This window comes from Balaenoptera acutorostrata, chromosome 6, assembly GCF_949987535.1.
Source record: "Balaenoptera acutorostrata chromosome 6, mBalAcu1.1, whole genome shotgun sequence".
Classification (NCBI taxonomy): Eukaryota; Metazoa; Chordata; class Mammalia; order Artiodactyla; family Balaenopteridae; genus Balaenoptera; species Balaenoptera acutorostrata.
In genome coordinates this window covers 36,413,620-36,441,544 of record NC_080069.1, presented here as the reverse complement: position 1 = coordinate 36,441,544, position 27,925 = coordinate 36,413,620, and the positions used below count along the sequence as shown (strand labels likewise).

The window sequence follows — 27,925 nt, the reverse complement described above, 5'->3', positions numbered from 1 at the left end:
GAAAGAGAAAGGGTCTGAGAAAATATTTGAAGAGATTATAGTCGAAAACTTCCCTAACATGGGAAAGGAAATAACCACCCGAGTCCAGGAAGCACAAAGAGTCCCATACAGGTCAAACCCAAAGAGAAACACACTGAGACACATATTAACCAAACTAACAAAAATTAAACTCTAAACTCAAAGAAAAAATATTAAAAGCAGCAAGGGAAAAGCAAAAAATAACATACAAGGGAATCCCCATAAGATAATCAGCTGACTTTTCAGCAGAAACTCTGCAGGCAAGAAGGGAGTGGCAGGATATATTTAGAGTGTTGAAAGGGAAAAACCTATAACCAAGATTACTCTACCCAGCAAGGATCTCATTCAGATTCGATGGAGAAATCAAAAGCTATACAGACAAGCAAAAGTTAAGAGAATTCAGCACCACCAAACCAGCTTTACAACAAATGCTAAAAGAACTTCTCTAGGTGGAAACACAAGAGAAGGAAAAGATCTACAAGAACAAACACAAAACAATTAAGAAAATGGTAATGGGAAAACACACATTGATAATTACTGTAAATGTGAACGGATTAAATGCTCCAACCAAAAGGCAAAGACTGGCTGAATGGATACAAAGACAAGACCCACATATATGCTGTCTACAAGAGACCGACTTCAGACCTAGGGACACATACAGACTGAAAGTGAGGGGATGGAAAAAGATATTCCATGCAAATGGAAATCAAAAGAAAGCTGAAGTAGCAATACTCAAATCAGATAAAATAGACTTTAAAATAAAGACTGTTACAAGACACAAGGAAGGACACTACATAATGATCAAGGGATCATTCCAAGAAGAAGACATAAGAATTATAAATATATATGCACCCAACATAGGAGCACCTCAATACATAAGGCAAATGCTAACAGCCATAAAAGGGGAAATCAACAGTAACACAATAATAGTAGGGGACTTTAACACCCTACTTTCACCAATGGACAGATTATTCAGACATGAAATTAATAAGGAAACACAAGCTTTAAATGACACAATAGACCAGACAGACTTAATTGATACTTATAGGACATCCGAAAGCAGGAGAATACACTTTCTTCTAAAGCACACATGGAACATTCTCTAGGATAGATCACATCTTGGGTCACAACTCAAGCCTTGGTAAATTTAAGAAAATTGAAATCATATCAAGCATCTTTTCCAACCACAACACTATGAGATTAGAAATCAATGACAGGTGTGGACTTCCCTGGTGGTGCAGTGGTTAAGAATCTACCTGCCAATGCAGGAGACACAGGTTCTATCCCTGGTCTAGGAAGATCCCACATACCGCGGAGCAACTAAGCCCATGCACCACAACTACTGAGCCTGTGTTCTAGAACTTGTGAGCCACGGCTACTGAGCCTGCATGCAACAACTACTGAAGCCTGTGTGCCCTAGAGCCCATGCTCCACAACAAGAGAAGCTATCACAAGGAGAAGCCCACGCACCACATCGAAGAGTAGCCCCCACTTGCTGCAACTAGAGAAGGCCCGCATGCAGCAACGAAGATGCAACACACCAAAAATAAAAAATAAATAACTAAAAAAAAAAAAAAAGGAAAACAACTGCAAAAAATACAAACACATGGAGGCTAAACAATACATTACTAAATAACCAAGAGATCACTGAAGAAATCAAAAAGGAAATCAAAAATTACCTAGAAATAAATGACAATGAAAACACGACGACCCAAAACCTATGGCATGCAGCAAAAGCAGTTTTAAGAGGGAAGTTTATAGCAATACAAGCCTACCTCAAGAAACAAGAAAAATCTCAAATAAACAATCTAACCTTACACCTAAAGGAACTAGAGAAAGAAGAACATACAAAACCCAGAGTTAGTAGAAGGAAAGAAATCATAAAGATCAGAGCAGAAATAAATGTAATAGAAACAAAGAAAACAATAGCAAAGATCAATAAAACTAAAAGCTGGTTCTTTGAGAAGATAAACAAAATTGATAAACCATTAGCCAGGCTCATCAAGAAAAAGAGGGAGAGGACTCAAATCAATAAAATTAGAAATGAAAAAGGAGAAGTTACAACAGACACCGCAGAAATACAAAGCATCCTAAGAGACTACTACAAGCAACTCTATGCCAATAAAATGGACAACCTGGAAGAAATGGACCAATTCTTAGAAATGCACAACCTTCCAAGACTGAACCAGGAAGAAATAGAAAATATAAACAGACTAATCACAAACACTGAAATTGAGACTGTGATTAAAAATCTTCCAACAAACAAAAGTCCAGGACCAGATGGCTTCACAGGTGAATTCTATCAAACATTTAGAGAAGAGCTAACACCCATCCTTCTCAAACTCTTCCAAAAAATCGCAGAGGAAGGAACACCCCCAACCTCATTCTACACGGTCACCGTCACCCTGATACCAAAACCAGAGAAAGATATCACAAAAAAAGAAAATTACAGACCAATATCACTGATGAACATATACACAAAAATCCTCAACAAAATACTAGCAAACAGAATCCAGCAACACATTAAAAAGATCATACACCATGATCAAGTGGGATTCATCCCTGGAATGCAAGGATTCTTCAATACACGTGAATCAATCAGTGTGATACACCATATTAACAAACTGAAGAGTAAAAACCATGTGATCCTCTCAATAGATGCAGAAAAAGCTTTTGACAAAATTCGACACCATTTATGATAAAAACTCTCCAGAAAGTAGGCATAGAGGGAACCTACCTCAACATAATAAAGGCCATATATGACAAACCCACAGCAAACATCATTCTCAATTGTGAAAACCTGAAAGCATTTCCACTAAGGTCAGGAGCAAGACAAGGATGTCCACTCTCGCCAATATTATTCAACATAGTTTTGGAAGTCCTAGCCATGGCAATCAGAGAAGAAAAATAAATAAAAGGAATCCAAATTGGAAAAGAAGCAAAACTGTCACTGTTCGCAGATGACATGATACTATACATAGAAAATCCTGAAGATGCTACCAGAAAACTACTAGAGCTAATCAATGAATTTGGTAAAGTTGCAGGATACAAAATTAATGCACAGAAATCTCTTGCATTCCTATACACTGACAACAAAAGATCAGAAAGAGAAATTAAGGACAATTCCATTTACCATTTACCATTGCAACAAAAAGAATAAAATACCTAGGAATAAAGCTACCTAAGGAAGCAAAAGACCTGTACTGAGAAAACTACAAAATACTGATGAAAGAAATCAAAGATGACACAAACAGATGGAGAGATATACCGTGTTCTTGGATTGGAAGTATCAATATTGTGAAAATGAGTACCCTATCCAAAGCAATCTACAGATTCAATGTAATCCCTATCAAATTACCAATAGCATTTTTCACAGAATTAGAACAAAAAATTTTACGATTTGTATGGAAACACAAAAGACCCCAAATAGTCAAAGCTACCTTGAGAAAGAAAAACAGAGCTGGAGGAATATCAGGCTCTCTGACTTCAGACCATACTACAAAGCTACAGTGATCAAAATCCCTACAGTGGTAGTGACTTCCCTGGTGGTGCAGTGGTTGAGAATCTGCCTGCCAATGCAGGGGACACGGGTTTGATCCCTGGTCCGGGAAGATCCCACATGCCACGGAGCAACTAAGCCCGTGCGGCACAACTACTGAGCCCGAGTGGTCACAACTACTGAAGCCCGTGTGCCTAGAGCCCATGCTCCACAACAAGAGAAGCCACCGCAATGAGAAGCCCGCGCACCACAACGAAGAGTAACCCCCACTTGCTGCAACTAGAGAAAGCCCACATGCAGCAACAAAGACCCAATTCAGCCAAAAATAAATAAATAAATAAATTTACAAAAAAAGAAAAGAAAAGAAAGACAGTATGGTACTGGCACAAGAAGTATAGATCAATGGAACAGGATAGAAAGCCCAGAGTTAAACCCACATACCTATGGTCACCTGATCTATGACAAAGGAGGCAAGAAAATACAATGGAGAAAAAACAGCCTCTTCAATAAGTGGTGCTGGGAAAACTGGACAGCTACATGTAAAAGAATGAAATTAGAACACTACCTAACACCATACACAAAAATAAACTCAAAATGGATTAAAGACCTAAATGTAAGACCAGACACTATATAAAACTCTTAGAGGAAAACATAGGAAAAACACTCGATGACATAAATCACAGCAAGATCTTTTTTGACCCAACTCCTAGAGTAATGAAAATAAAAAACAAAAATAAACAAAGGGGACCTAATGAAACTGAAAAGCTTTTGCACAGCAAAGGAAACCATAAACAAGAGGAAAAGACAATACTCAGAATGGGAGAAAATATTTGCAAACGAAGCAAATGACAAGGGATTAATCTCCAGAATATACAAACAGCTCATGCAGCTCAATATCAAAAAAACAAACAACCCAATCAAAAAATGGGTGGAAGACCTAAATAGACATTTCACCAAAGAAGACATACAGTTGGCCAAGAGGCACATGAAAAGGTGCTCAACATCACTAATTATTAGAGAGATGCAAATCAAAACTACAATGAGGTATCTCCTCACACCAGTCAGAGTGGCCATCATCAAAAAATCTACAAACAATAAATGCTGGAGAGGGTGTGGAGAAAAGGGAACCCTCTTGCACTGTTGGTGGGAATGTAAATTGATACAGCCACTATGGAGAACAGTATGGAGGTTCCTTAAAAAACTAAAAATAGAACTATCATATGACCCAGCAATCCCCCTACTGGGCATATCCTAAGAAAACCATAATTCAAGAAGACACATGCACCCCAGTGTTCACTGGAGCACTATTTACAACAGCCAGGACTTGGAAGCAACCGAAATATCCATCGACAGATGAATGGATAAAGAAGATATGGTACATGTATACAATGGAATATTACTCAGCCATAAAAAGGAATGAAATTGGGTCATTTGTAGAGATGTGTATGGACCTAGAGACTGTCATACAGAGTGAAATAAGTCAGAAAGAAAAAAACAAATATTGTATATTAATGCATATATGTGGAATCTAGAAAAATGGTACAGATGAACGTATCAGCAAAGCAGAAATAGAGACACAGACGTAGAGAACAAACGTATAGACATCAAGGGGGGAAAGGAGGAGTGGGATGAATTGGGAAATTGGGATAGACATATATACACTACTATGTATAAAGTAGATAACTAATGAGAACCTGCTGTATAGCACAGGGAAATCTACTCAGTGCTCTGTGGTGACCTAATGGGAAGGAAATCCAAAAAGAAGGGGATATATGTATACATATAGCTGACTTACTTTGCTGTACAACAGAAACTAACACAACATTGTAAAGCAATTATACCCCAATTTTAAAATAAACTGAAAAAATAAAGAACTCCTACAACTCAACAACAAAAGAACAAACAACCCAATTCAAAAATGGGCAAAGGATTTGAATAGACATTTCTCCAAAGAATATGTACAAATGGCCAACAAGCACATGAGAAGATGCTCAACATCACTAACCATCAGTGAAATGTAAATCAAAACTACAATGAGATATCACTTCACACCCATTAACACACCTACTATTACTACTACCAAAAAAAAAAAAAAGGGGGATTTCTCCACATCCTCACCACAACAAGTGGTGAGGATGTGGAGAAATTGGAATCCCCGTGCACTGTTGGTGGGAATATAAAATGGTGCGGCTGTGGTCATGTGTTACCGTGAAAAACAAATGATGGGGTTTGGAGAGCTTCCAGTTGATGAACACATTGATGTGCTGGGAGTGGGGCACACCTGGAGGAGTCGTGGAAGTGCCAAACCATTTCCCACATACCTTGTCCTATGCATTTCTTCCCTTTGGCTGTTCCTGAGTTGTATGCTTCATAATAAACTGGCAATAGAGAGTAAAGCACTTCCCTGAGTTCTGTGAGCCATTCTAGCAAATTATTAAACCTGAGGAAGGGGGTGTGGAGACCCCAGATTGATGGTCAGTTGGTCAGAAGCACCAGTCACAACCTGGGACTTGGGTTTGGCATCTTAAGTAGGGAGCAGTCTTGGGGAACCGAGCCCTTAACCTGTGGGGTCTGTGCTAACTCCAGGTAGTTAGAGTCTGCATTTAATTGTAGGACCCCTAGTTGGTGTCCGAAGAGTTGGAGAATTGCTTAATGTGAGGGAAAGATCCCACACATTTGGCGTCAGAAGTGCTCTGTGTATAGAGGAAACAAGTTTCCTTTTACTATCCGAAAGAACTGAAAGCAGGGTCTCAAAGACATATTTGTACACCCATGTTCATAGCAGGATTATACACAAACAGCCAAGAGGTAGAAGCAATCCAAGTGTCCACTGACAGACGAATGGATAAACAAAATGTGGTATATCCATATGATGGAATATTATTTAGTCTTAAAAAGGAAAGAAATTCGGACATATGCTGCAACATGGATGAAACTTGACGATATTATCCTAAGCGAAATAAGCCAGCTACTGAAAGATAAATATTGTGTGATTCTACTTTTATGAGGTACCTACAGTAGTCACATTCATAGAGAAAGAAAGTAGGATGGTGGTTGCCAGGAGCTGGGGAAAGGGAGGAATGGGGAGTTATTGTTTAATGGGTATAGAGTTTCAGTTTTGCAACATGAAAAAGTTCCGGAGATTGGCTACACAACAATGTGAATATACTTAACACTACTGAACTGTACACTTAGAAATGGTTAGGGTGGTAAATTTTATGTTGTGTGTATTTTACAATTAAAATTTTTTTAAATTTTAAAGTAAATTGAAACATGTCAACACAATCATTCCTTCATTTGCTGCCCTGTCCATCTGGCTCAGCTTCTATAAACTTAGAAAGTCAGAGCTGGCAGGGATTTGGAGACATAGTTCCATTTTAAAGATTAAAAAATGGAGGCAACAGTGGCAAGGTGACCTGTGAAGGTCTCGGTAGGTTAGCAGTGAAGACAAGACTAGAAAGAAGAGCTCCTGACTGGCCCTCTCCAGACTGGGGCCCTACCCTGCACCACGACCCCGACGGGGACAGTCCATTTCTTGATGGAGATGATAATAACTCTCATCCAAACCGGGGTTCCTTCCCACACTCCACTGGTCTGGGGGGTCAGGCAAGCCCAGGAAAAACATGTACCTTGGTTAAAGTCCATATGATCTGAATTTCAAAGCCCCTGAACAAACCTGGAAGGAGAAGAGGAGAGAAATATGACCAACTTAAATGTTGACAGGGCACACTGAGTATTGTTTTTTCCATTGAGTTATTCTGTAATTTTTCCCAACATGAGCCTTAAAAGGAATATTACCCTTCAAGGCAGACTGAATAAATGACCTACGGTTCTTCTGCCTGTCTACAATAATATCACAGTATGAGGTATGCATATAAATTATTTTTTATTTTACTCTGATGATTGGGAAAAGATACCAACATATAAGATCAAATCAAAGCTAACAAATAACTCTACTGGCAGTTAAGTGGCTGATTTTATTAAAATAAAGACATGTCTGTTTAAACCAAAAAAAATGTTCTCACTGGCACTTTGCTTTGGCTGGGACCTTTGAAATTAAGGCCAAGGTGCTGATAAGCACCCTCACGGCATCGGCCTTTTACCTCCTTTGAAGCACTCGCAGTACCTGGAACAGCACACAGTTGTGTGGTCCACGCAAGTGCCTTGGAAACAATCCCTTTCACCAGTGGTTTATTTTGAGAAGATTCACTTTCAGCTGGTAAGGCTTTGCCCGGATACATTTCTCAGGGCTGATGATGGCTCCTCATGCAGCACATGATGTAGATTCTCTTTGCATTTTGCAGACATTCCTGTTGTGCCTTAACCAGGGGCGAGTGCCACAACCAAAACAGCTGGGAATATTCCCTCATTCCCCCCAGTCTGCAAGCCAGTCTGCAAGCCAGTCTGCAATTTTGCCCCAGGTTCTAGCCCTTCAAATCTTGAGGGATGTTTTCTTCGTCCACAGGTTGTTTAGGTTTTAACTGGCTGTTTAAAGTTAAAAAGGAGTATCTCAAGCCCCCTGCCATGCTGAAAGGAGAATAAAAAAGAGTGAAAATAAATTCCATAGATGGTACAACCAACAGTTACTGACATCTTTATAAATACAGTCAACTTAATTTTTTTGAAAACTTGGCTGTTTGTTTCTTTTTCTTTATTTTATTGAAGTATAGGTGATTTACAATGCAGTCAGCTTAATTTGAAGGGAATTATTGAGCCCCCTGTTTTACTTCCTCAAATTTGTGTATTAATCGATGAGAATTAACCCTCTTATTTACAAATCTTTGGGGGCAGAAAAAGAGCAGATCAAGTCTAATATAGAAACTTGGAGAAAAAAATAAGCACTTGGTTATTACTTGAATAAACTATACAGTATTATCCTAAAATGGTGTCCCACCTCTGAGACCCCAAAATGCCTTTCAAAAGTATCTTAGTCACTCCTCCCAATATCCTTAGCACACGGCACTTCAATGGAGCACAGATTTAGTGAGGCCCATTCAAAAGGAAGACACACAACTTAAGGGCTTTTCTGAGAGGAGGAAACAGAAAATTAGATCTCAACCCTTTGAATTTTCATTACATGTCCCCATGGTCCACATGAAAGAGTATGTCATAAAAAGAGATGAACTGAATGATTTAAGTAAATTTTATCCTAGAAATTGTAAAGTCAAAACACCTCCTGCTCTTTCACTTATAACATATGAATCAGACTTTTAAAAAGTCATATTTTACTAAAATGAGTTCATTTAAAAATCCCACTTACCAAATATTTAACCCTACAAAGTTTAATACAGAGAAAATGTAGTCTCCACCTACTAACACTCCAATGTAGGCAATGGATACATTCTGCAGAAAAAGAGAGGATTAGTGATTTTAAAAGTAAAGGCTTTAGGGGGAAAACTCATATATATAGTGAAACCTGAAACTAAATATTTTAGTTACTTTTCAAAAAGACTCGCATATAGTAGGGGTTCATGGGAATATTGAATAAGTGGATAAAAACCATTACATATGGCTTTATAAAGAAAATGAAATAAACTACAGCACCATAATCACAGCAACTGCATTATCCATACCCTCTTCCAGTTAATACATAGGAAAAAGATGTAAGAGTTGGGTTGTAATCAGCTTTCCAGATTTCATCTCTTTACCATCACTGGGTAGTGAATTTTAATCATATTAGTCCTAAACTTGAACAAACTAAGACATCTGATAAATTACAAGCAGTACTCTGTCCAGTGTATTCTCAGAGGCCCTTGGGCAGCCAACAGAGAAGTCTACTGTTGAAGCACTCACTCACGGCAGGAGTTCACATGAACAGAAACACAAAGAAACTGAAGAACAGAATTTAGAACACCTCCGCCCTCCTATTCATTAGTGTGTGTTCAAATGCATGTACACACACGCAGCATACACACCAATCCCAGAGTTAATCACCTTATAATTGAGCATAGATCTAGACTGAAAACAGTTCTTCACAAGAATTCCCTTTCTTAGTCAGCAAGGTTCTCCCAGAAAACCAAACTGTAGATCACAAGGTATCTTAGCGCAGAAATTTGGAATTTTTTTCAGCTATTTCACTTGGTTTTCCCAGACCATCCCTTCCCACCATTCCCAATTTAAGTCATAATTTGTCTCTTCCTTTGAAATTAGCAAGTCTTCCCTCTGTTTTGTGGATTAGGAGACTAGAAGACGTAAGGAGGGATTACCCAGGCACAGCTGAAAATATCACAAGCCTCCATTCTTACTACAGCACGGATAATAACAACAATAAAATCAAGCAGTCAATTCCCCAATTTGGTTGTGCATTTCAAGGCTTCAACCACTTACCTTGATGGCTCCAACCACCGCCGTCGTCAGGGCCGAATTGTAATAGCTGCACAAAAGTGTGGAGTACATCAACAGAAACCTGGGGCAAGGAAGAAAACACTTGAGTGTGCCTTACTGGTCTGGGTAATAAACAGATTAAGAAGAGCCAGTAAGTGACCCACACAGGTATTTTAAACAAATAAAAAAGAAAAACATACCATAAAGATTTAAGAATACCTACATCTTAAAACATCTCAATAATTCGACATTTTCAGGAAAATGGTCCAGTCGTGCATTCGCCAAACTTTCTACCTTAGGTGTCCTTTTCATTTTGTCTGTGCATTTCCCATCAGTGTTTCCACAAAAAGGGGATAAGGACAATGAGATTTTTTAAATGATCTGAAATCTTGCATTTAACAGATGTTACAACAGTGGGTTTCAATCCTCTCTGTGCATCAGAATCACCTGGTGCACTTTTAACACCATGATGCCCGGCAGAGGGTCTCCAACTGGTTTGAGGTGGGGACCCAGCCATATGCCATATCAAAGCTCTATAGATGATTCTAATGTGCAGCCAGTTCTGAGAACCACTGGTGTTAGCAAGGAAAACCAGCTGAATGATTGCTAGCTTTGGACAAAGATTTAAATAATGGATTCCACATGCCAATGGTACTCCTGTACCTTATTACTAAAGTTAATTCGACAGGCATTCAACACTGACCAGTATATTGACACTTGTCAACAAAATGACTACAGAATCATGACCAAACACCAGACAAGAAAATATACATATACACAGGAATGTAGAATTCAATCAGAGGTAAAGAAATATATTCATTTCACTCAAGTAGTAATGAAAATTAGCTGTAACCTAAGTGGGGTGTAAAATTTCATCCACTGGAATCAGGTGATTAAATGTTGAAAGAGGTTACAATAAAAACTGGTTGAGAATGAAACTGGAAAGATACTGAGAGAGCATAAGATGTATTGGATTTTAAAGCTAAACACCAGTTAGAAGGCATGAGCTTGGGAATTGTACTCTAAGAAAGGGCTCAGCCCCTAAGCATTAGGGAGACTCCCCCTGGGGCAATTTAGCACCCAGTCGCAGGTCCAGGACCAAACTTCTGATTGTTAATAACAGAATCTAGATCACAAACACAGTAACCGTTTTTGTCCTGAGTATGTTCATTACCAGGGATGATAGAGAAAAAATATTAGAGATAACGTACATCAAGCTTTTACATTAAGTTGAGGAATAAACTCAATTACAAACAAATTCTGTAATCTTCAAAATAATGTATGTCTTTGTTATTAAGGTAATTACAATAATCTGGCAAGTTAGAGAATCCAACATCTTGGCCTTTGTGGTTTGTATTTAAAATGTGCAATTGATATTAAATTTTCAATTTTCACTTGAATGGAATAAGAAAATCTAAGTCTGTACACAGTATTCAAATGTTTAAAAGATGCTGATTTACCACATTGCCAAGTTTGGTTTATTAGATTTCAAAGAGTTGCTAGGCTTGTAAAGCATCCTGGCCCATCAGCTTCTCTAGAGCCTTATTAAGGCTTGGAATTGCTGGAAAAATCAGGTAAATTACATTTGTAAATCACATTTTAAATGTTTAATTTTTTTTAATTCATTAAGTTGTAAATAAGACTGATTTACAGTAAATTATTTAGGAGATTTCAATCAGTTAAACTTGGGTTAACAAACCATTAATCAAATAATTAAAGTAAATATTCTTATGTTAATATAAAAATTACTAGCTTTAAAAATAGAGCAAGAATATTTATAAATTGGCTTAAGAAAATCTAAGTTTTTTAAAAATTTTTACAATTTTAATAAATTCAACATTAATTTAGAGTCCTAGGGAACTATAAATAACCCAACTTATGCATAAAATGAAAAGATTAAAAAACTCAACCTGGTGTTACTTGGCGCCTGCTCTGCTGGGCCTGGGTAGTAAGAGTATATAACCCACAGCATCTGCCCTGGAGGAGCTAAGAGTCTAATAAAATAACAGAGATCACAACTCCCAGGAGGGCCCCAACCCAATTTCCAGGACACAGAAAAGCTTCCTGCAGGCTTCCTAAACTGGAGTGCAGCCTTAAACCCAGGACAGTCATGAATGTCCTTTATGTCCTATTTTTGCTTAAAATTTCCTACTCCAGGGTTTCAATCATGCAATGTTTTCTTCATTCCGCATTTTAGTGAAACCACCTTGGCCAATATCCATCTAGCATGAGTGTGGGCCACTAGGACACTCACCCACCAGCTGGGCTGAGCGAGGGGAGGAGTCCCTGTCTCCAGCCTCCTCGGGGAGTCTGAATTAGCAGCAGTCCTCCTGAGTGACAGATGGCATCTGATACAGGAACAGCCACTTTCTGCAGACAGAAAGGCTGCACTTCTTAGTATACCACCTGGGTGTCCCCAGAGAGTGTAACTATAAAATGACGAGGATCAAAGGAGTGTATTAAAACTTTTTCTAAGAAACATGATTTATTTCTATATGCAAATATGTACCTACACAGTCCTTTGGCTAAGACCAAGGTTCTGAATCAAAAGACCCTCCATTAACTCAGTGCAAAGGAAACCACTTTTAATACCAAAAATGTCAACCTTCACATGACAGTTTTGATTTTAGCGTCTGTGAGTTAATAAAATGTAAAGATATTTAAAAGCACTGCTGAATTCTCAGTAGATTTCTGCCATTACGTACTTATAAAATCATACTTATCATCTGTGTACATTTGAAAAATAATGGCACATACAAAAGATACACATTTATTCAGACAACAGATACCAGCTGGTGTTTTGGCTTACAGGGCCCCAAGGGATGGAGATGCCCATGTGAAAACCCCTGAACCAGAACCCTTGCTCAAAGGTTTCTTCCTGTTTCTGAAAAATAACACAAAAAATAACTGATTAACCCAAAGTTGGACGGCACACTCGTGGGAGTCACAAGCAGAACTCAAATGGCCTTGTTTACAACTTGTTGCTGGTTACCATTCCATGTACAAACATACACAGAAATCCAACACAAATGTTCAAATAATAAAATGCTACTTTTACACTCCTTCCACCAACCACAATTGTACCGAAGCACATTACTCTCTTATTTCAGATTTCAAAGAATTTCAAGTAATCTCATCTTGCCCATCTCTGGTAAGAACTCGCTCCTACCCCAGACCTCAGTGGTGCACCAGGGAAGCCAAAGTCATGGGATAAATATGATCTATTTTCCTGGAGCATCGATTTTACACTACAATTTGGTTTGTTGGGAAATGATGGAAATATCTACACTCTTTGAAGGTTCTGTCACTCCTGTGCCCAAGCAATCAGCAGAATCCTATTTTGTCTTGGACCCCACATCTTGGCAGGATCAGTGAAGGTTCAAAGAATAGAACATTTTTTATGCTGTGAGTAGGGAAAATTGATACATTTGTGTTTCTATTAAGGAATATATTACTGCTTCAGTGAGATCAAAGAGGCTGCTACTAGGGCAGAAACAGATTAGGATAATTGCCTCCAGGGCTTAGGGGCTGGTGCCAGATGCTGGTGTGAATGAACCAGAACCTGTCACTTCTCTGCAAGATTAAAAAGAACAGCAGAGCTAGCTTTTTAAAATCTAGTTTGTCAACTTAAATTTCAGTCTTATTTTACCTCTACCTGCATTAAATTATCGTGGCTCCCACAATCCAGTGTACCTGCCTGATGCAATTTCACTTCATCATATGCTTTATTTACAAACTCTTGATTACAAATAGCATTTCTTAAAGCTGAATCATTCACCATAACTCAGAAGAAAAGTCTGCTCTTTTCACCATTCCATTGGCTTCTTAACATACAGTTTTAAAGTGTTATAATTTTTAAATTATATTTTCAACTCCAGATAGAGGGTTGGTAGTCAGAGAAAGCAAGTTTGAAATGCAAATTTGAAAGCAGTGAAAATAAGAAAGAAGCTGAGAGAGAGTTCTCTGGAGTCAAGGGTTGGAACGCGCACATGTTAGTCCCGAGGCTCCTTGAGCATGAACCGAAGAGAAGCGACAGCCAGTTCCAGTTGTTCTGAAAAGCAAGGATGTGCTCAGAAGCTTACAATGGTTTCTATTACTGCGAAGAAGCAAGTGACCTGATCATAGTGTCCTCTGAGTGAGAAACTGTAAGAAAGCAGGATTCTGAAAAATGCACCATGCCAAAATGGAAGTTTCCTTCTAGAGCAGTTTCAGAATTAAAACTTGGTGGTTGAAGATGAAGTAGACATAACAGAAGAAAAACTACTGAAGTCATGGGCTATAGGCAGAACCAAATCTGTCTGGGGTAAAAAAGGACAGCCAAACTGAACAGGCTGGACTCAAGAAATAGAAATATTAACAACAATAACAGTAGTTAACACTTACTGAACATTTTCTATATGTCTACACTAAGTGCTCTTTATTCATTCAGTCCACATAACCTTATAAATCAGCTACATTACCTCATTGTTCCCATTTTAAAGATAAGGAAATTGAAGCTCAGAGAGGGTAAATAACTTGTCCAAGGGCCCAGAGCTAAAAAGTGGCAAAGCCAGGATTCAAATCTAGGCCATCTGATTCCAGAGTACAGACACCTAACTGTTAGAATGATGCCATGATTTTAGTGTCCTCAAAAGACCCACTTAAAAAACTGAGACCTACCTAGTTTTTACCCTTAAAGTTGTAGAATCTGAAATATTAATGTTTTCATCATTTACTGATTTATTTTTAATTACTATGCCTTTATGACATTTTTACATGCAAAATGACTACTGATAAAACACTGATTAAGAACTTTTATCAAGAGAGTATTTGTTTTCTAGGAAGCACATTATTCATTGGAAAAAAAGGCATGTAGTTGTAGATAAATAGGGTCAAGATTCTGACAAAGAATCCCCAGAAGTGCCAGCTCAGGCACTGTCCACCCCACCACTCACTGCAGACAGCTGACGTCAAAGGGTTTACTTCTTGGGACTTCCCTGGTGGCACAGTAGTTAAGAATCCGCCTGCCAATGCAGGGGACGTGGGTTCGACCCCTGGTCCAGGAAGATCTCACATGCCGTGGAGCAACTAAGCCCATGCGCCACGACTACTGAGCCTGCGTGCCACAACTACTGAGGTCCGCGCGCTCTAGGGCCCGCGTGCTGCAACTACTGAAACCCACGTGCCTAGAGCCCATGCTCTGCAACCAGAGAAGCTACCACAATGCGAAGCCCGTGCACCACAATGAAGAGTAGCTCCCACTCACCACAACTAGAGAAAGCCTGTGCACAGCAACGAAGACCCAACGCAGCCAAAAATAAAATTTTTAAAAATTAAAAGAAAAAAAAAAGGGATTACTTCTTGATTTCCTTCATGGAATGGCTAAATAGTAAAGTGCAAGTGAAAAAAAAAGACAAAACAAAACAAAAATATTATCTCATCAAGTTTATAATGACATGAGATAAAACTAAAACTTGGCTCTGCTGTTCACAGGTGAACATGGGCTTAGGCAAGGAAACATGCTGGTCTGAGTTTGTGTGATATGGGTTGACTTTTTTTCATTGTAATGGGGGGAAAAAGATGATTTCACAAAGGGTAACTCACAAACACAGCTTAGTAGATTTTTTTCAAAGTTATATGTTCTCAGTCAACAACTGGGAAAACTACAAATATCTTACTACACTTAGGCATCCAACAATGGCTGCCTAAGTACTGAGAGCACTTAGTACTCACCCACTGCCAAACAACCAATGCCTGAAAGAACACATTATTTGCGAGACTGTTGGTTTTGAAAGGGGCACAAGAGATTGCCTAATATCCCCCCTTTGGAAAAGGGAGAAACTGGGTACAGAGTGATAAGGGATTTGAGCCAGGCAGGCATCAGAGCAGCAGACAATAGGTACAGGATCAGGGTGCTTCAGGGCAGAGGCCATTGCAAAACAGCACTGTCTGTAAACTGAGCCCTGGGCCAAACCCCAAGTGAGAAGGGACACTAGCCCACTGAGGCCAGACCCTCAAAAAGGCCAGAGTGGTCCAGGTCAGTGGCACACCTGGCTACCAACTAGACTAAAACCAATTTGTCCCTGCAGGAAAGTTTCTCAAATTCCTATTTTCACTCCACAGGACTGATTAAGATTAAATAATATGCTCACAAATCACAGGTCACCAAATACACAAGAAAGCAAATGACATAATGACATAATGACACTCACAAACTACATATTTAGTCAACCAACTACATATTTAGATTCTCAAGAATTGCAGACATTAGAATCATCAGATGCAGAATACAGAATAGCTATGTGTGTAATATTTAAAGAAATAAAAGGTACAGTCCCAAAGATGACCAACAAAAGAATGTTAAGAATGAACAGATAAGTTTGAAAATAAACTGTGGAACTTTTACAAATAAAGTATAAAATTGTTAAAATCAAAAACTCCAGCAGGGAGGGGCAAGATAGGGATAGGGGATTAAGAGGTACAAAGTACTATGTATAAAATAAATAAGGTACAAGGATATATAGTACAACACAGGGAATATAACCAATATTTTATAATAACTCTAAATGGAATATAACCTTTAAAAACTATGAATCACTATGTGGTATACCTGAAACACATAATACTGTACATCAGCTATACCTCAATAAAAAATAAATTTTAAAAAAACCTCCAAAAAACAGGTTAAACATTAAATCAGACACAGCTAAAGAGAGAATTACTGAACTGGAGGATATACATGAATATTTTTACTGATGTGATTACGTCACTGCAACTAAGATCAAGTTTAAGAATTGAAGACTGTTGATCAAAGACTCATGAATTATCTTAGTTCATTTACACACAATGAAAATTACAGTGCTAGTAATATAAAAAAATAAAGGGGAATTCATCTTTCTTCACAGGAAAAATCTTTTGACAAATAATTCCAAGACAGTCATTCAAAGACCCTTACTTATGGGATAAGACACAGGTGCTTGTGTATACATGGAGCCCAGCCCAGGAAGGATACTCCAAAGACTTCAAACAGCAGTTGCTTCTGGAGAGGAAAACTGCAGTGCCACAAGGCAGGGAAGAAGGGAAGGTGCCTTACGTTCCCTATGCATCCTTTTGCAGCTTTTGGATTATTTACTAGTTGTATGTATTATTTATTCATGAAAAGGAATTTTCAAGTTTGGGGAACATATAAAAAGACAAACTGCATGGTCACTCAACAGGAAGCTATACCTAAAGAAAATTTTAAGAACAAAAGCCTAAAATTATTGGGCAATATAATGGCCTGGGCATCTCCTCAGAAAACATCCTGAATATAACAGGTACAACACTACAGAAAATGGTTATTTCTAAATATTTATGTGAGGTGAGAACCTTGGGAAACTTGGGACATTGTGACAAAGACAAAAAACACATTTGAATTTGATAGGGCAGCTGATTTTATTTCAAATTAACTTTCAGAAATCAATATGCAACATCATATTTTGGAGGCCACATTTAGCATGGGTCCCAATCCACTCCTCTGCTGCAGTGCTACTTTTCAGTAAAAGTTGGAGAAGCACCAAGGGATTCTGACAGAGTAGACAGAATGTATATTTTGATTTGACTTGTTAAGAGATACCATAGGGCTTCCCTGGTGGCGCAGTGGTTGAGAGTCCGCCTGCTAATGCAGGGGACGCGGGTTCGAGCCCTGGTCTGGGAAGATCCCACGTGTCGCGGAGCGACTGGGCCTGTGAGCCACAACTGCTGAGCCTGCGCTCCGCAACAGGAGAGGCCACGGTAGTGAGGGGCCTGCGCACCGCGATGAAGAGTGGCCCCCACTTGCCGCAACTGGAGAAAGCCCTCGCACAGAAACGAAGACCCAACACAGCCAAAAATTAAAAATAATTAATTAATTAATTAAAGTTATTAAAAAAAATTAGTAGCCTTTATTTAAAAAAAAAAAAAAAAAAAAGAGATACCATAGACCAAAGCTTCTTCTTATCTACGGCTTCTTACCCCAAAAAACAGGAAAGAAGAAACTGTGTGATAAATAGAACATTCTTCCATTGGTTGAATTCAGTAGCCTATTATCAAAAAGAAAGAAAACTAATGGTTAGATTAATAATACTGGTTTTACCAGTGTGTACACTCTAGTACAAATTCCAGTTTCGCAAACAGAAAATACAGTTTCAAAAATCCTGGGTAGGGCTTCCCTGGCGGCACAGTGGTTGAGAATCTGTCTGCCAATGCAGGGGACACGGGTTTGAGCCCTGGTCTGGGAAGATCCCACATGCCGCGGAGCAACTAAGCCCGTGTGCCACAACTACTGAGCCTGCGCGTCTGGAGCCTGTGCTCCGCAACAAGAGAGGCCGCGACAGTGAAAGGCCCGCGCACCGTGATTAAGAGTGGCCCCCGCTCCCCACAACCAGAGAAAGCCCTCGCACAGAAACGAAGACCAAACACAGCCAAAAATAAATAAATAAATAAAAATAAAATTTATTTTAAAACAAAATCCTGGGTAATACCAGCTGTATGACATTGGGCTAATTATTTTTCCTCCCTGAACCTCAGGCTCATTTTACAAATGCGGATTATTTTTTTAAAAACTTCTTCAAAAGGTCAATGTGAGGATTTAATGAAATTGTTTAGAAACTTACAGGTGGCAAGAACAAAGTGATAGCTATTATTGCTGTGGCTATCATTAAATCTTTACTAATTTGTAGTCATAAAATCAGCATTGTGTTTTTAATAAATAATATTAAAAGAAAGTTTATTATAAATTTGATAATGTTGGCAAGACTAAGAAAACTTAAAGTTCATAAACTGTTTTCAAGTATTTGCACAAGAGGGAAAAAAAAGGGAATTCCCTGGCGGTCCAGTGGTTAGGACACAGAGCTTTCACTGCCAGGGCCCGGTTCCATCCCTGGTTGGGGAACTAAGAGCAGCCAAAAAAAAAAAAAAAAAAAGAATTTGCAAATGCTTAGGAAGTATCATGAACAAATAAACTATTGTTTGCTATTTACAAAGCAATCAAGTAATTGGGGTGGAGGAGCTGGTAGACAGAGAGGTTTAAGACAGCTTCTGCTCTTAGTCCCTAGGTGAGAAAATAAAATTAACCCTTTTGAAAAGACAAGTAACATAAAAAGGAGTATTTCATTCATGATTTGTCCCTTGCCTGCGTCCAAAAATGATTTTACAGTGACTCAAGACTATATGTAAGTACATGCTGAATAACATGATTAAATATAAGTTCTATTCACTTTCTATTAAGCAATACTTTGTTAGCCAAGTTTTAGTAACTTTGTAGATTTAAAACTATTTAAATCTTTCTTAAGTTTATAATTCAAATTTTTAAACCAATTAAAATGGAATTCTCTTCTCTGATTAGTACAACCTTGTTACACTTTACTGTCACTGTTTCATTAGTAACACTTTGCCCACCTCTTATGAAAAAATACACATTAAATGTTGATAACTGCCAAACCTGGTTGATGGGTACATGGGATTTGTTATACTATTCTCTTTCCTTCTGAACAGGTTTGAAAGTTTTCATAATAAAACTTTTTAACACTTACTTGTGAAATAAAAAATATAATAAATATAAATCTGTCTTACTGGCAAGCCCCAAGCTGATCAAAGGGTCATAAAACATCCAGGACAGTTTATACCAAGACAGTCAAAGATCAAAACCAAACGGAAACTTATGAAAAACATTCTGTGTCTGAAAAATTAAATAAGATTGGGAATAAGAGAAAAGCATATGCCCCAAACTTCAAACCAAAGGTAGGAAAACACTTATTTACTCAAAGAACTGTGAGTATTTATGAAAACAGTATACAAAAACTATATATTCTTGATACCAGATAAACCATTGAGAGCTATGTAGTAATTTTCATAAAATACTTGGATTCATTGCCAACCTAAATTTTGATAGATTTTAGTTTTATTTTGTTTCTTTAATAATGATGAGGCTGTGCTAGTGGCATTTTAAAAAGTCATGTAGCATGACATTTATTTGAAAACACAGAAAATAATTAAAGATGAGTAACAATATTAAGTACTTCCTCCTTTAGACTCACTATTGCTATGAAAATGTGTTGGAGTGTGAATCTTTTTCATTTTTCATTATGTGTTTTTTAATCAGAAAAAAAGTCCTATTATTTATCCCTATTCATCAACTGCAACACACTAAATGTACCTTGAACTTATTGCAATGATTCAAATAACTAAAGAAAGTTCACCCACTACTCTCCAGGGGCCTAATTTGTTAACAAGAGGAGCTGGCATTACTGACTTTGTCAATCACAGATAGAATCAAGGTGCTATTACCAGATCTGCTGACTGTGTAAGTTGCTGACTGTGTAAGTCCAAGGTCCAAGAGTGAACCCCCAGTACAGTGAGTCACACACACGAGTCTTAACACAATCTCTGACCCTCTCCAGTCAACCGGGAAAAATGACTCATCAAAGTACTCCTTCCATTAACAAGAGAAGTTAACCTTTCACTCGAATTCCTCAATTAACTTTCAATACAATCAAACCAAACTTGGCAAATAAAATGCAATTTTATATTGCAGACTAACACACCTAATTATGTAAGTTCACTACTTTTTTGTGTTTGGTTCACAGTCTAAAATGGATTCAGCCATGGTTAAAAGTGACCAACTGGAAGAAATTCATGGTGATTCAATGAACACAGAGCAAAACAACATTAGTAGTGAAAAATCTTACTATTTTTTCCTACAGAGTTTTTAAAATTACTGATTACAGTGTTATCTCTTTTGGCATCTCTTATCATATAATAATTTTAAATTAGAGCCAAATTTTTAACTTTATGACTTTCGTATCTTTGTCATCTTATAGAAGGCCTTCTCTTACAGTCTCATACAGAAAAAAAAATATTTTTTTCTGATTATAATTTTTCTTATAAACTTTTAAATTAAATCTATATATTTAGCTCTGATCCATCTGGAATTTCAGTGAATAGTTATCATTGCTGGGGCTCTAAGGTAACTATAGTAACTTCTGTTTGAAATCTTAAGAGACTGATCAAATGGAAGAGGCTAGACAGGTAAATACTGAGATATTCCAGCATCGAAAGCCAGAATAGGAGCATAATATTCTTCTAGAACACCAGGATCGAATAAGTTAAGGTAAATGTTAGGCCTCTTATACTTTCTAAGCTATAAGTGATAGGTTATAGTTTTTATCATATGTGAAGGAAAGAAACAAACTTTTCATATACTGATACAAATTTTAAAATTGAGAGGCTTCCCTGGTGGTGCAGTGGTTGGGAATTTGCCTGCCAGTGCAGGGGACACAGGTTCGAGCCCTGGTCCGGGAAGATCCCACATGCCGCAGAGCAACTAAGCCCGTGCACCACAACTACTGAGCCTGTGCTCTGGAGTCTGTGAGCCACAACTACTGAAGCCTGTGTACCACAGCTACTGAAGCCCATGAGCCAAGAGCCCGTGCTCCACAACAAGAGAAGCCACCACAATGAGAAGCCTGCACACTGCAAGGAAGAATAGCCCCCGCTCACCACAACTAGAGAAAGCCTGTGCACAGCAACAAAGACCCAACGCAGCCAAAAATAAATTAATTAATTATTTTTTTAAAAATTGAGATTACAGGGGCTTCCCTGGTGGCGCAGTGGTTGGGAGTCTGCCTGCCGATGCAGGGGACACGGGTTCGAGCCCTGGTCTGGGGGGATCCCGCGTGCCGCGGAGCAGCTGGGCCCGTGAGCCACAACTGCTGAGCCTGAGCGTCTGGAGCCTCTGCTCCGCAACAAGAGAGGCCGCGATAGTGACAGGCCCGCGCACCGCGATGAAGAGTGGCCCCCACTCGCCGCAACTGGAGAAAGCCCTCACACAGAAACGAAGACCCAACACAGCCAAAAATAAACATAATAAATAAATAATAAATAAAAATTAAAAAAAAAAAAATTGAGATTACAGCAGATCATATGTTTCTAGAGCCAGATAGCCTCCTGGATCTATCACTTACTGTCCTTGGAAGGTTTTTTAAACACTGTGCCCTAGATTCCTTGTTTATAAAATGGGGATAATAATAGTGCCTTCTCCTCAAGCTACTGTGGGAATGCAACGAGACAGTTCATGTAGAATGCTTCAAACAATGTCTGATAGAATAATTCCTCAATAATTATTAACGATTTTTACTATTACTTGAGAAAGTATAATAATTCTGCATGGTAATCATTACAAGCAGGTGGCAATTTCTGAAAGCACCATGCTATAAGTTTGTAAGTCAACGATTTAAATGTGGAAATACATATTCTTATTGAAATGCTGTTATAAATTATTAACATAATACATCTAGTCTATTTTCAAAAGGTACCTAAAATTCAGTTTCTGGTCACTACGCCATTTATAACATTGTTCCCATAGGGAAATGTGCTTTTAGTTTTAATCAGGTGTTCTAAGAGTTCCTAGAAGTTTCTAGATTTCTATTTCTAGAAATAAATATATATCTGAAAGGCTATAAAGTACCAGAATCTCAGAACAGATAAACTCCAGAGACTCAAAAGAAAAACTCATTTTTATGATAATGAAAAAAGACAAGCCGGTAGGACAATAAGGGCTTGTAATTTCACCTTGTTTAAGTAATGCTGCTGACACTAAATTGGTTTAATTGATGGTAGCTGAAAAATAAATAATGTGTTTTTAGATATTCTGCCCTGTTCATCATTGCTAGAGGTATACGGGGTGCTTGCTTTAACTTCCAATATTCTGAATTAACAGCGAGGCCCAGGTTCACACACTGAGACCCCTTTAATCAAAACTGGGGTTTCTTGGTAGTTTTCAATAAAAACATATGGAAATGGATGTTTACCCCTGGGGACATTGCTGCTAAGCCGGTCAACCTTTCCCTTGTTCTGAGAAAGGAACTGTACAAGGGAGAAAGTATAGTTCTGAGAAAGAACAACAAGCCCTGACATTCACCCCAGGAGTCCCCGGAATCTGAAACCTTCTAAAGTCATTCAAACCCCTAAAAGGTGACAAATGGGATTGACGCTCAACCCGTGTGCACCACACAACCATGCTGACTGTTAAATACAGAAGTGCCGTCAATGTCTGCCACTGGGGTGGGGGCGAAGGTGGGGGGCTGTGAACCCCACCCCCGGCCCAGCAACAACAACAGGGTTAATGAAGGTTAATGCCCAGCCCATGGTGTGGAGGGGGACGTCTGTGGGAGAGGCCAGAGGCCACACTAGACCAGGATTTTGCCCAGCACACCTCGTTTCTCACATGAACTTAAAGTGATTTGTCTGGCAACTTTCTGAGCCCGCAGATTTCAAGGTAGTCATGCAGATGTTATGGGGTGAACATTCACTCTTCCTAAGAGATACCCACCCGCCAACTGGGCCTCCATCCTTCTACTAATTTATCATTTTATTTGTCTCTGACAGGTGTACAGCAGATAAGGTGAACAGAGCAAATACCAAAAGAACAAAACCTTCTCAAAATTCAAACGAAGATCCTGGAATATTTAGAGGCAAATGCCATGATGTCTGGGATTTACTTTAAAATATTCCGGGAGGAAAAAAGTGAGAGCAGATGAGGAGAGATGAAATAAGAATGGTGAAATGCCAAAAAGTGTTGAAGCTGTGTGATGGGTACATGAGAGTTCATTAAATTATTCTATTTTGTGTGTATTTTTCCAAATGTCCATAACAAGGGTAATAAATAAGTAAATCCATTTTTTAAACTATCAAAATCCCCTTCAAAGTTAACTAGCTTTCCCAGGATCCTCATGCCAACAAAGGGGAAAGTGAGACTCAAATTCAGATTTTTGTTGTTGTTTTGCAAAAAGCTTCAAGACCAGAGTTTTTTTGACTACTTCCTGCTACTCCCCACAGTTCTAAAGATAAATGCCAAAAAAGGGAAAGTGCCAAAGGTATTACTGGGGATACCAAACATCTTGCTTTCGGAAATCCTAGTTACCTTTATACACTTTTTATTTCAGTAAGCACCACAGGTTAAATATTAAAATTTTAAAGACTGCTAAGTAAGAATGAATGAGTCATCAGCTCACCTGTCGAAGGTCTCCAGTAGAGACACTAATGATAAGAGTTGGGATAATCATGAAGCAGGCATTGTAGAAAAGCACTCCATATTTCCCTAACTCCTGCAAAAACCAAGAAAACTCCACTCAATTTTAGAAATATGAAGCATCAGATTTCCTGGAGCCATTTATTTTATTTTATTTTCCCCTGAAGCTAATTATACAACCATGTACTTATGCAGAGTTAGAACATGCATTCTGACCAGCTCTGTATTGGAATATTTTCAGCAAATTTCTGATGTAAAATGTTTCATTTCAAGTATACTGTGATTTCCAAAAAAAAATTTGTTTTATCCAAAAAATGACAGATAAAACGGATGGAGATGGATGGACTCCGAGGTTCCATCCATCTCTAACATTCTAATTGTTCTTTTTTTAAAAGCATGCTATTCAAAATGGGAAATCTGGAACAAAGTAAACAGCATTAACAATGTTAATATAAACAGAACTCCTTAAAAACATGTGCTCTTTCGATTAAGGAACAGCAGGGTTAAAACACCAGGTATCTTGTTTTCCAATCTTGCATAAATTTAATTTTCGTTAGAGGCTATATCCACCACTTTCCATACAGGGTGACATACTGTGATTCTCAAAAGACAGCAAAACCAGTTTTGTAAAACTGCCACCATTAAAAAACAAATGGTAGTGCAGAAAAATACAGTGCAGATAAAAAACAGCTCATAGGAATAAGCCTGTCCATCAGAGAGAACACCCTCACTCAACACAAAGAACTTGGAACAAAGAAACATATGCCTGGCCCATCCTCCAGAGCTTCCTGCACAGCTGGGGTGGGGGTGAGGGCTGGGAGCTCTGACCTGAGGGCAGCCACACGGAAGGAAAGCTCATCTGCCCACCCGCCCCTCGTGACAGGACCTTATAAATTATCCATTCCAATCATCTCATTCCACAGATGAGGAAACTGAGGTTTGGAGAAGTGAAGGTTCCAGGTCACAATAACCAGTCAGCAGCAAAACTTGTATCTGTAACCCACATCACCAGACTCTCAAACTACAGCTGCTTTCAGAATACTCCTGACTTCACATTGGTCACTGATGATGATGGTAAAAAATCTTCTTCTAATTTTAATTTGCCTTTCAAAATAATCCCCTTTCTATATAGTATTCTGACTTTGCATCTAAAATAGTGCCCATTTTTCCCTTCCTACCTAATTTTCACCCAAACTTTGCAAGACAAGGAGTAACAAGAACCTATGCAGACAAGATAATTAAAAAGAAATTAGTAATCTGTAGATCATAACATGTAAATTAAATTACATGCCAGCTTTACAAGTTCATTTTTTCATGTAATTTCAGTGGCCAGATGACAAAGCCTAAAAGCTAAAGGAGTGAAGATCTGGTACCTTTGGGTCCATTTTCTGTTTGGTATAAACACCATTCGCTGCTGTGAAGATATCATTCAGGAATACAAAAATATAGCCTTCCAAGTTAAAAGCAAGGTCAGAACTGGGAGGGAGAACACAGAGGAGTATGATTATTCAGAAACTCACAACTTGGCTTCAGACACTCTCTGTTTTATCTTTCCTAATCAAATCCATTTGTGATGCTAGTAACTACCTTTTCTCGGGCATATTTTCCCCCTGTATGGTGATGAATGGTTAATTCTTCTGCCCTGCCCTCAGACAAAAACAAAACCAGGCCTTCAGGAGGCTTAAACTTAATCACAACCGCTTAAAACCAGAGGGACATTAACCATCTTCCTTTGACTGCAAAGCCATTCTTTTGCTAACTGATAAATCGGCATGAGCCCTGCTTTTCTAAGAGGAGTGATTTGTTCAACCCACCTGTGGCTTTTCTTATTGTAGTAAACAGGGCCTTCCCCAGAGTACAGCCCTCTGGGGACAGCTGAGCAGTGACATGGTAAAGGGGCCAAATGAGGAATTGACACCTCCATCTGGTCCCCAGTCACTTCATCCACTAGCACCCCCACTATCCTGTCCATCAAAAAGGCAAGGCAGGGATCCATTCCTTCTCTGCAACTCCTCTAGGGCCCCTTTCTTCCCATTCTTTGAAGCATCTTCTCTTCAATTTCCATTTTAAATAAATAACACTAGTATAAAAATGTTTGGGGGGAATATGGCAAAGGGAGGAGACAGTGAACAACAGCTAAGCCCAGATGTGATGCATTCACCTGCACTTGACCTTGCAAACAGTACCACACCCATGTCCAAATTCATAAGTATATATTGTCAAGAAGGTTTCCTTTACCCTCTTTGGGTCACTGTCTGGGGGCCTGCGAATTTAACTGACAACAGACAGAGTAACGGGGAAAAAAATACAAATTGTATTAAATATTTTACACGCACAGGAGTTCACAGAAAAGAAATGAAACTCAAAGAAGTGGTCAGACTCTGGGGCTTAGATACCATTTTAACAAAAAAGAGGGTTTGGGTGTTAAGGAACAAATAAATAGTGGGAAAGGGACTAGGAAATACATAGGGGAAACTAATGGAAGATAAGGGTTATTTTAATAAGGTTTGTTTATGCAGATTCATCTTGATGCTGACTCTCTGTCTCTGGTGATAAGAATTGCTTTCCTATTCCAAGTACAGGACCAAGGGACACCTTCACAAAGGCAAATTTATGGTCTACTTTTAGGCAGAAAAGGGAGGGCAGAGAACTCTTCCCATATCTGTTGATTCTCAATTGCCTTCAACTCAAAATAATGTTTATGCCAAAGCGGCATATATTGGAGTGGCATATCCTTATCCCCTTCAGTATCAAAATAAGATTATTTCTAACCAAAAAGAAGGAAATAGGCAAAAATTGCATCAAAATTTGAATGCAAATTAAACCAGATTTTGCTTGAGGCTTCCACTGGCATTATTTACCTACAAGTATATTTGTGAGAATATAAATTAATTTTAGATCATCATAAATCATAATTCTCTGGCTCAATCACAATAGAATCTCTGAAAATAAGGGTTTTCCAGATCTTTCCTACCCACATTCAGCTCAGTGTTAAGAAGAGTCTGCCATTCCCTAAGATGGCAAAGAGATGAATGAGCAAAAAAGTTAGGATTCCAGAGAAATGGAAAGGAAGTGTTACTCACTTTCTCAGAGAGCCTAAGGGGAATTCTTGGAGTTTTCAGGTCTCCTACTTGAGGGGGCCAGGAATTCCTAACATCATTTGTTTAGGCCAGTAGTGAAAGCACAGAAGTTTGATAAGAATTTACTTGTGTTATAAATGGGAGCAGATTCATGGTTAACCCGTGTGATTGTCATTTAGGGCTGTTCGCAGACATTCTATTTCAACTTTTGCTGGCCATGTGACTTGCTTTGGCAAATACAATGTAAGAAGAAGTAACACACGTCACTTCTGGCGAAAAGCTTGGAGAGCCAGCAGATAATTCCCCACATGCCTTCTTCCCTTCTGGATGAACAAGGAAACCCCCTTTAAGGCAGAGGTTCCATCACCCTGGGTCCCTAACTAGCTACAATGGGCAGAGCGCTCCCACAGCATTCACTGATGTTAGTATGCATCTGGAGTGTGAGCAGAATATATTTGGTATGTTAAACAACCACGATGTAGGGGCTGTTTGTTACAGCTGCCTAAACTGGCTCATCTGTTACCTGCATTTGATGAGTTAATTTGAGTGAGAGCAGAGAAGGGTGCGGTTACTGCTGGGCTGCAGCTAAGAACTGTGCTTGTTACCCACAGGGATATTATCCATTCTGTGGGTGCTGGGGAAGGGGAAAGCCGAGAATTACTATTCCAAGCTGGCTCTCAGGTAAAAGTTAGATGTTTTGGGAAACACTATTTACCCTTTCAGCTCACGAGAGTATCACCTATGAGCTGAATTCCTACTAACTGTTTCTGGAGATGTGCTTTCATACACACAGTGTCTGAAGTGCCATTCCTCATCAAAGACTTACATTTTTATAAACCAATTTTTGTAAAAGTCTTCAACTGGCTCTAAGTTAGTGGTTTTCAAACTGAGCTCCAAGAAACCTAGAAGAGAGAGGAGGCCCAGGGGAGACCTCAGCCCTGTGGGAGGAAGGCACTTTCAACAGAGCACCTCCCTTTT

At 38.7% G+C, this 27,925-nt stretch overlaps 1 protein-coding gene across 7 annotated transcripts in view; it reads right to left on the bottom strand.

Annotated features, from left to right (window-relative positions):
• SLC35D2 (solute carrier family 35 member D2) overlaps positions 1-27,925 on the bottom strand; it is a 68,574-nt gene that overhangs the window by 4,101 nt on the left and 36,548 nt on the right. For 2 of the 7 annotated variants that reach the window (XM_057549110.1, XM_057549112.1), the window contains 4 exons: positions 25,241-25,343; positions 23,851-23,943; positions 17,813-17,880; positions 11,996-12,270 (listed from right to left, as the gene is read on the bottom strand). In XM_057549110.1, the coding sequence (XP_057405093.1) occupies positions 12,003-12,270; positions 17,813-17,880; positions 23,851-23,943; positions 25,241-25,343 (532 nt within the window). In that variant the 3' untranslated portion in view covers positions 11,996-12,002. Of the gene's footprint in view, positions 1-7,146; positions 7,194-7,326; positions 8,045-8,777; positions 8,861-9,844; positions 9,924-11,995; positions 12,271-17,812; positions 17,881-23,850; positions 23,944-25,240; positions 25,344-27,925 lie in introns of those variants that run through there. The other 5 variants (XR_009008732.1, XM_057549111.1, XM_057549114.1 and 2 more) reach the window with 5 other exon arrangements.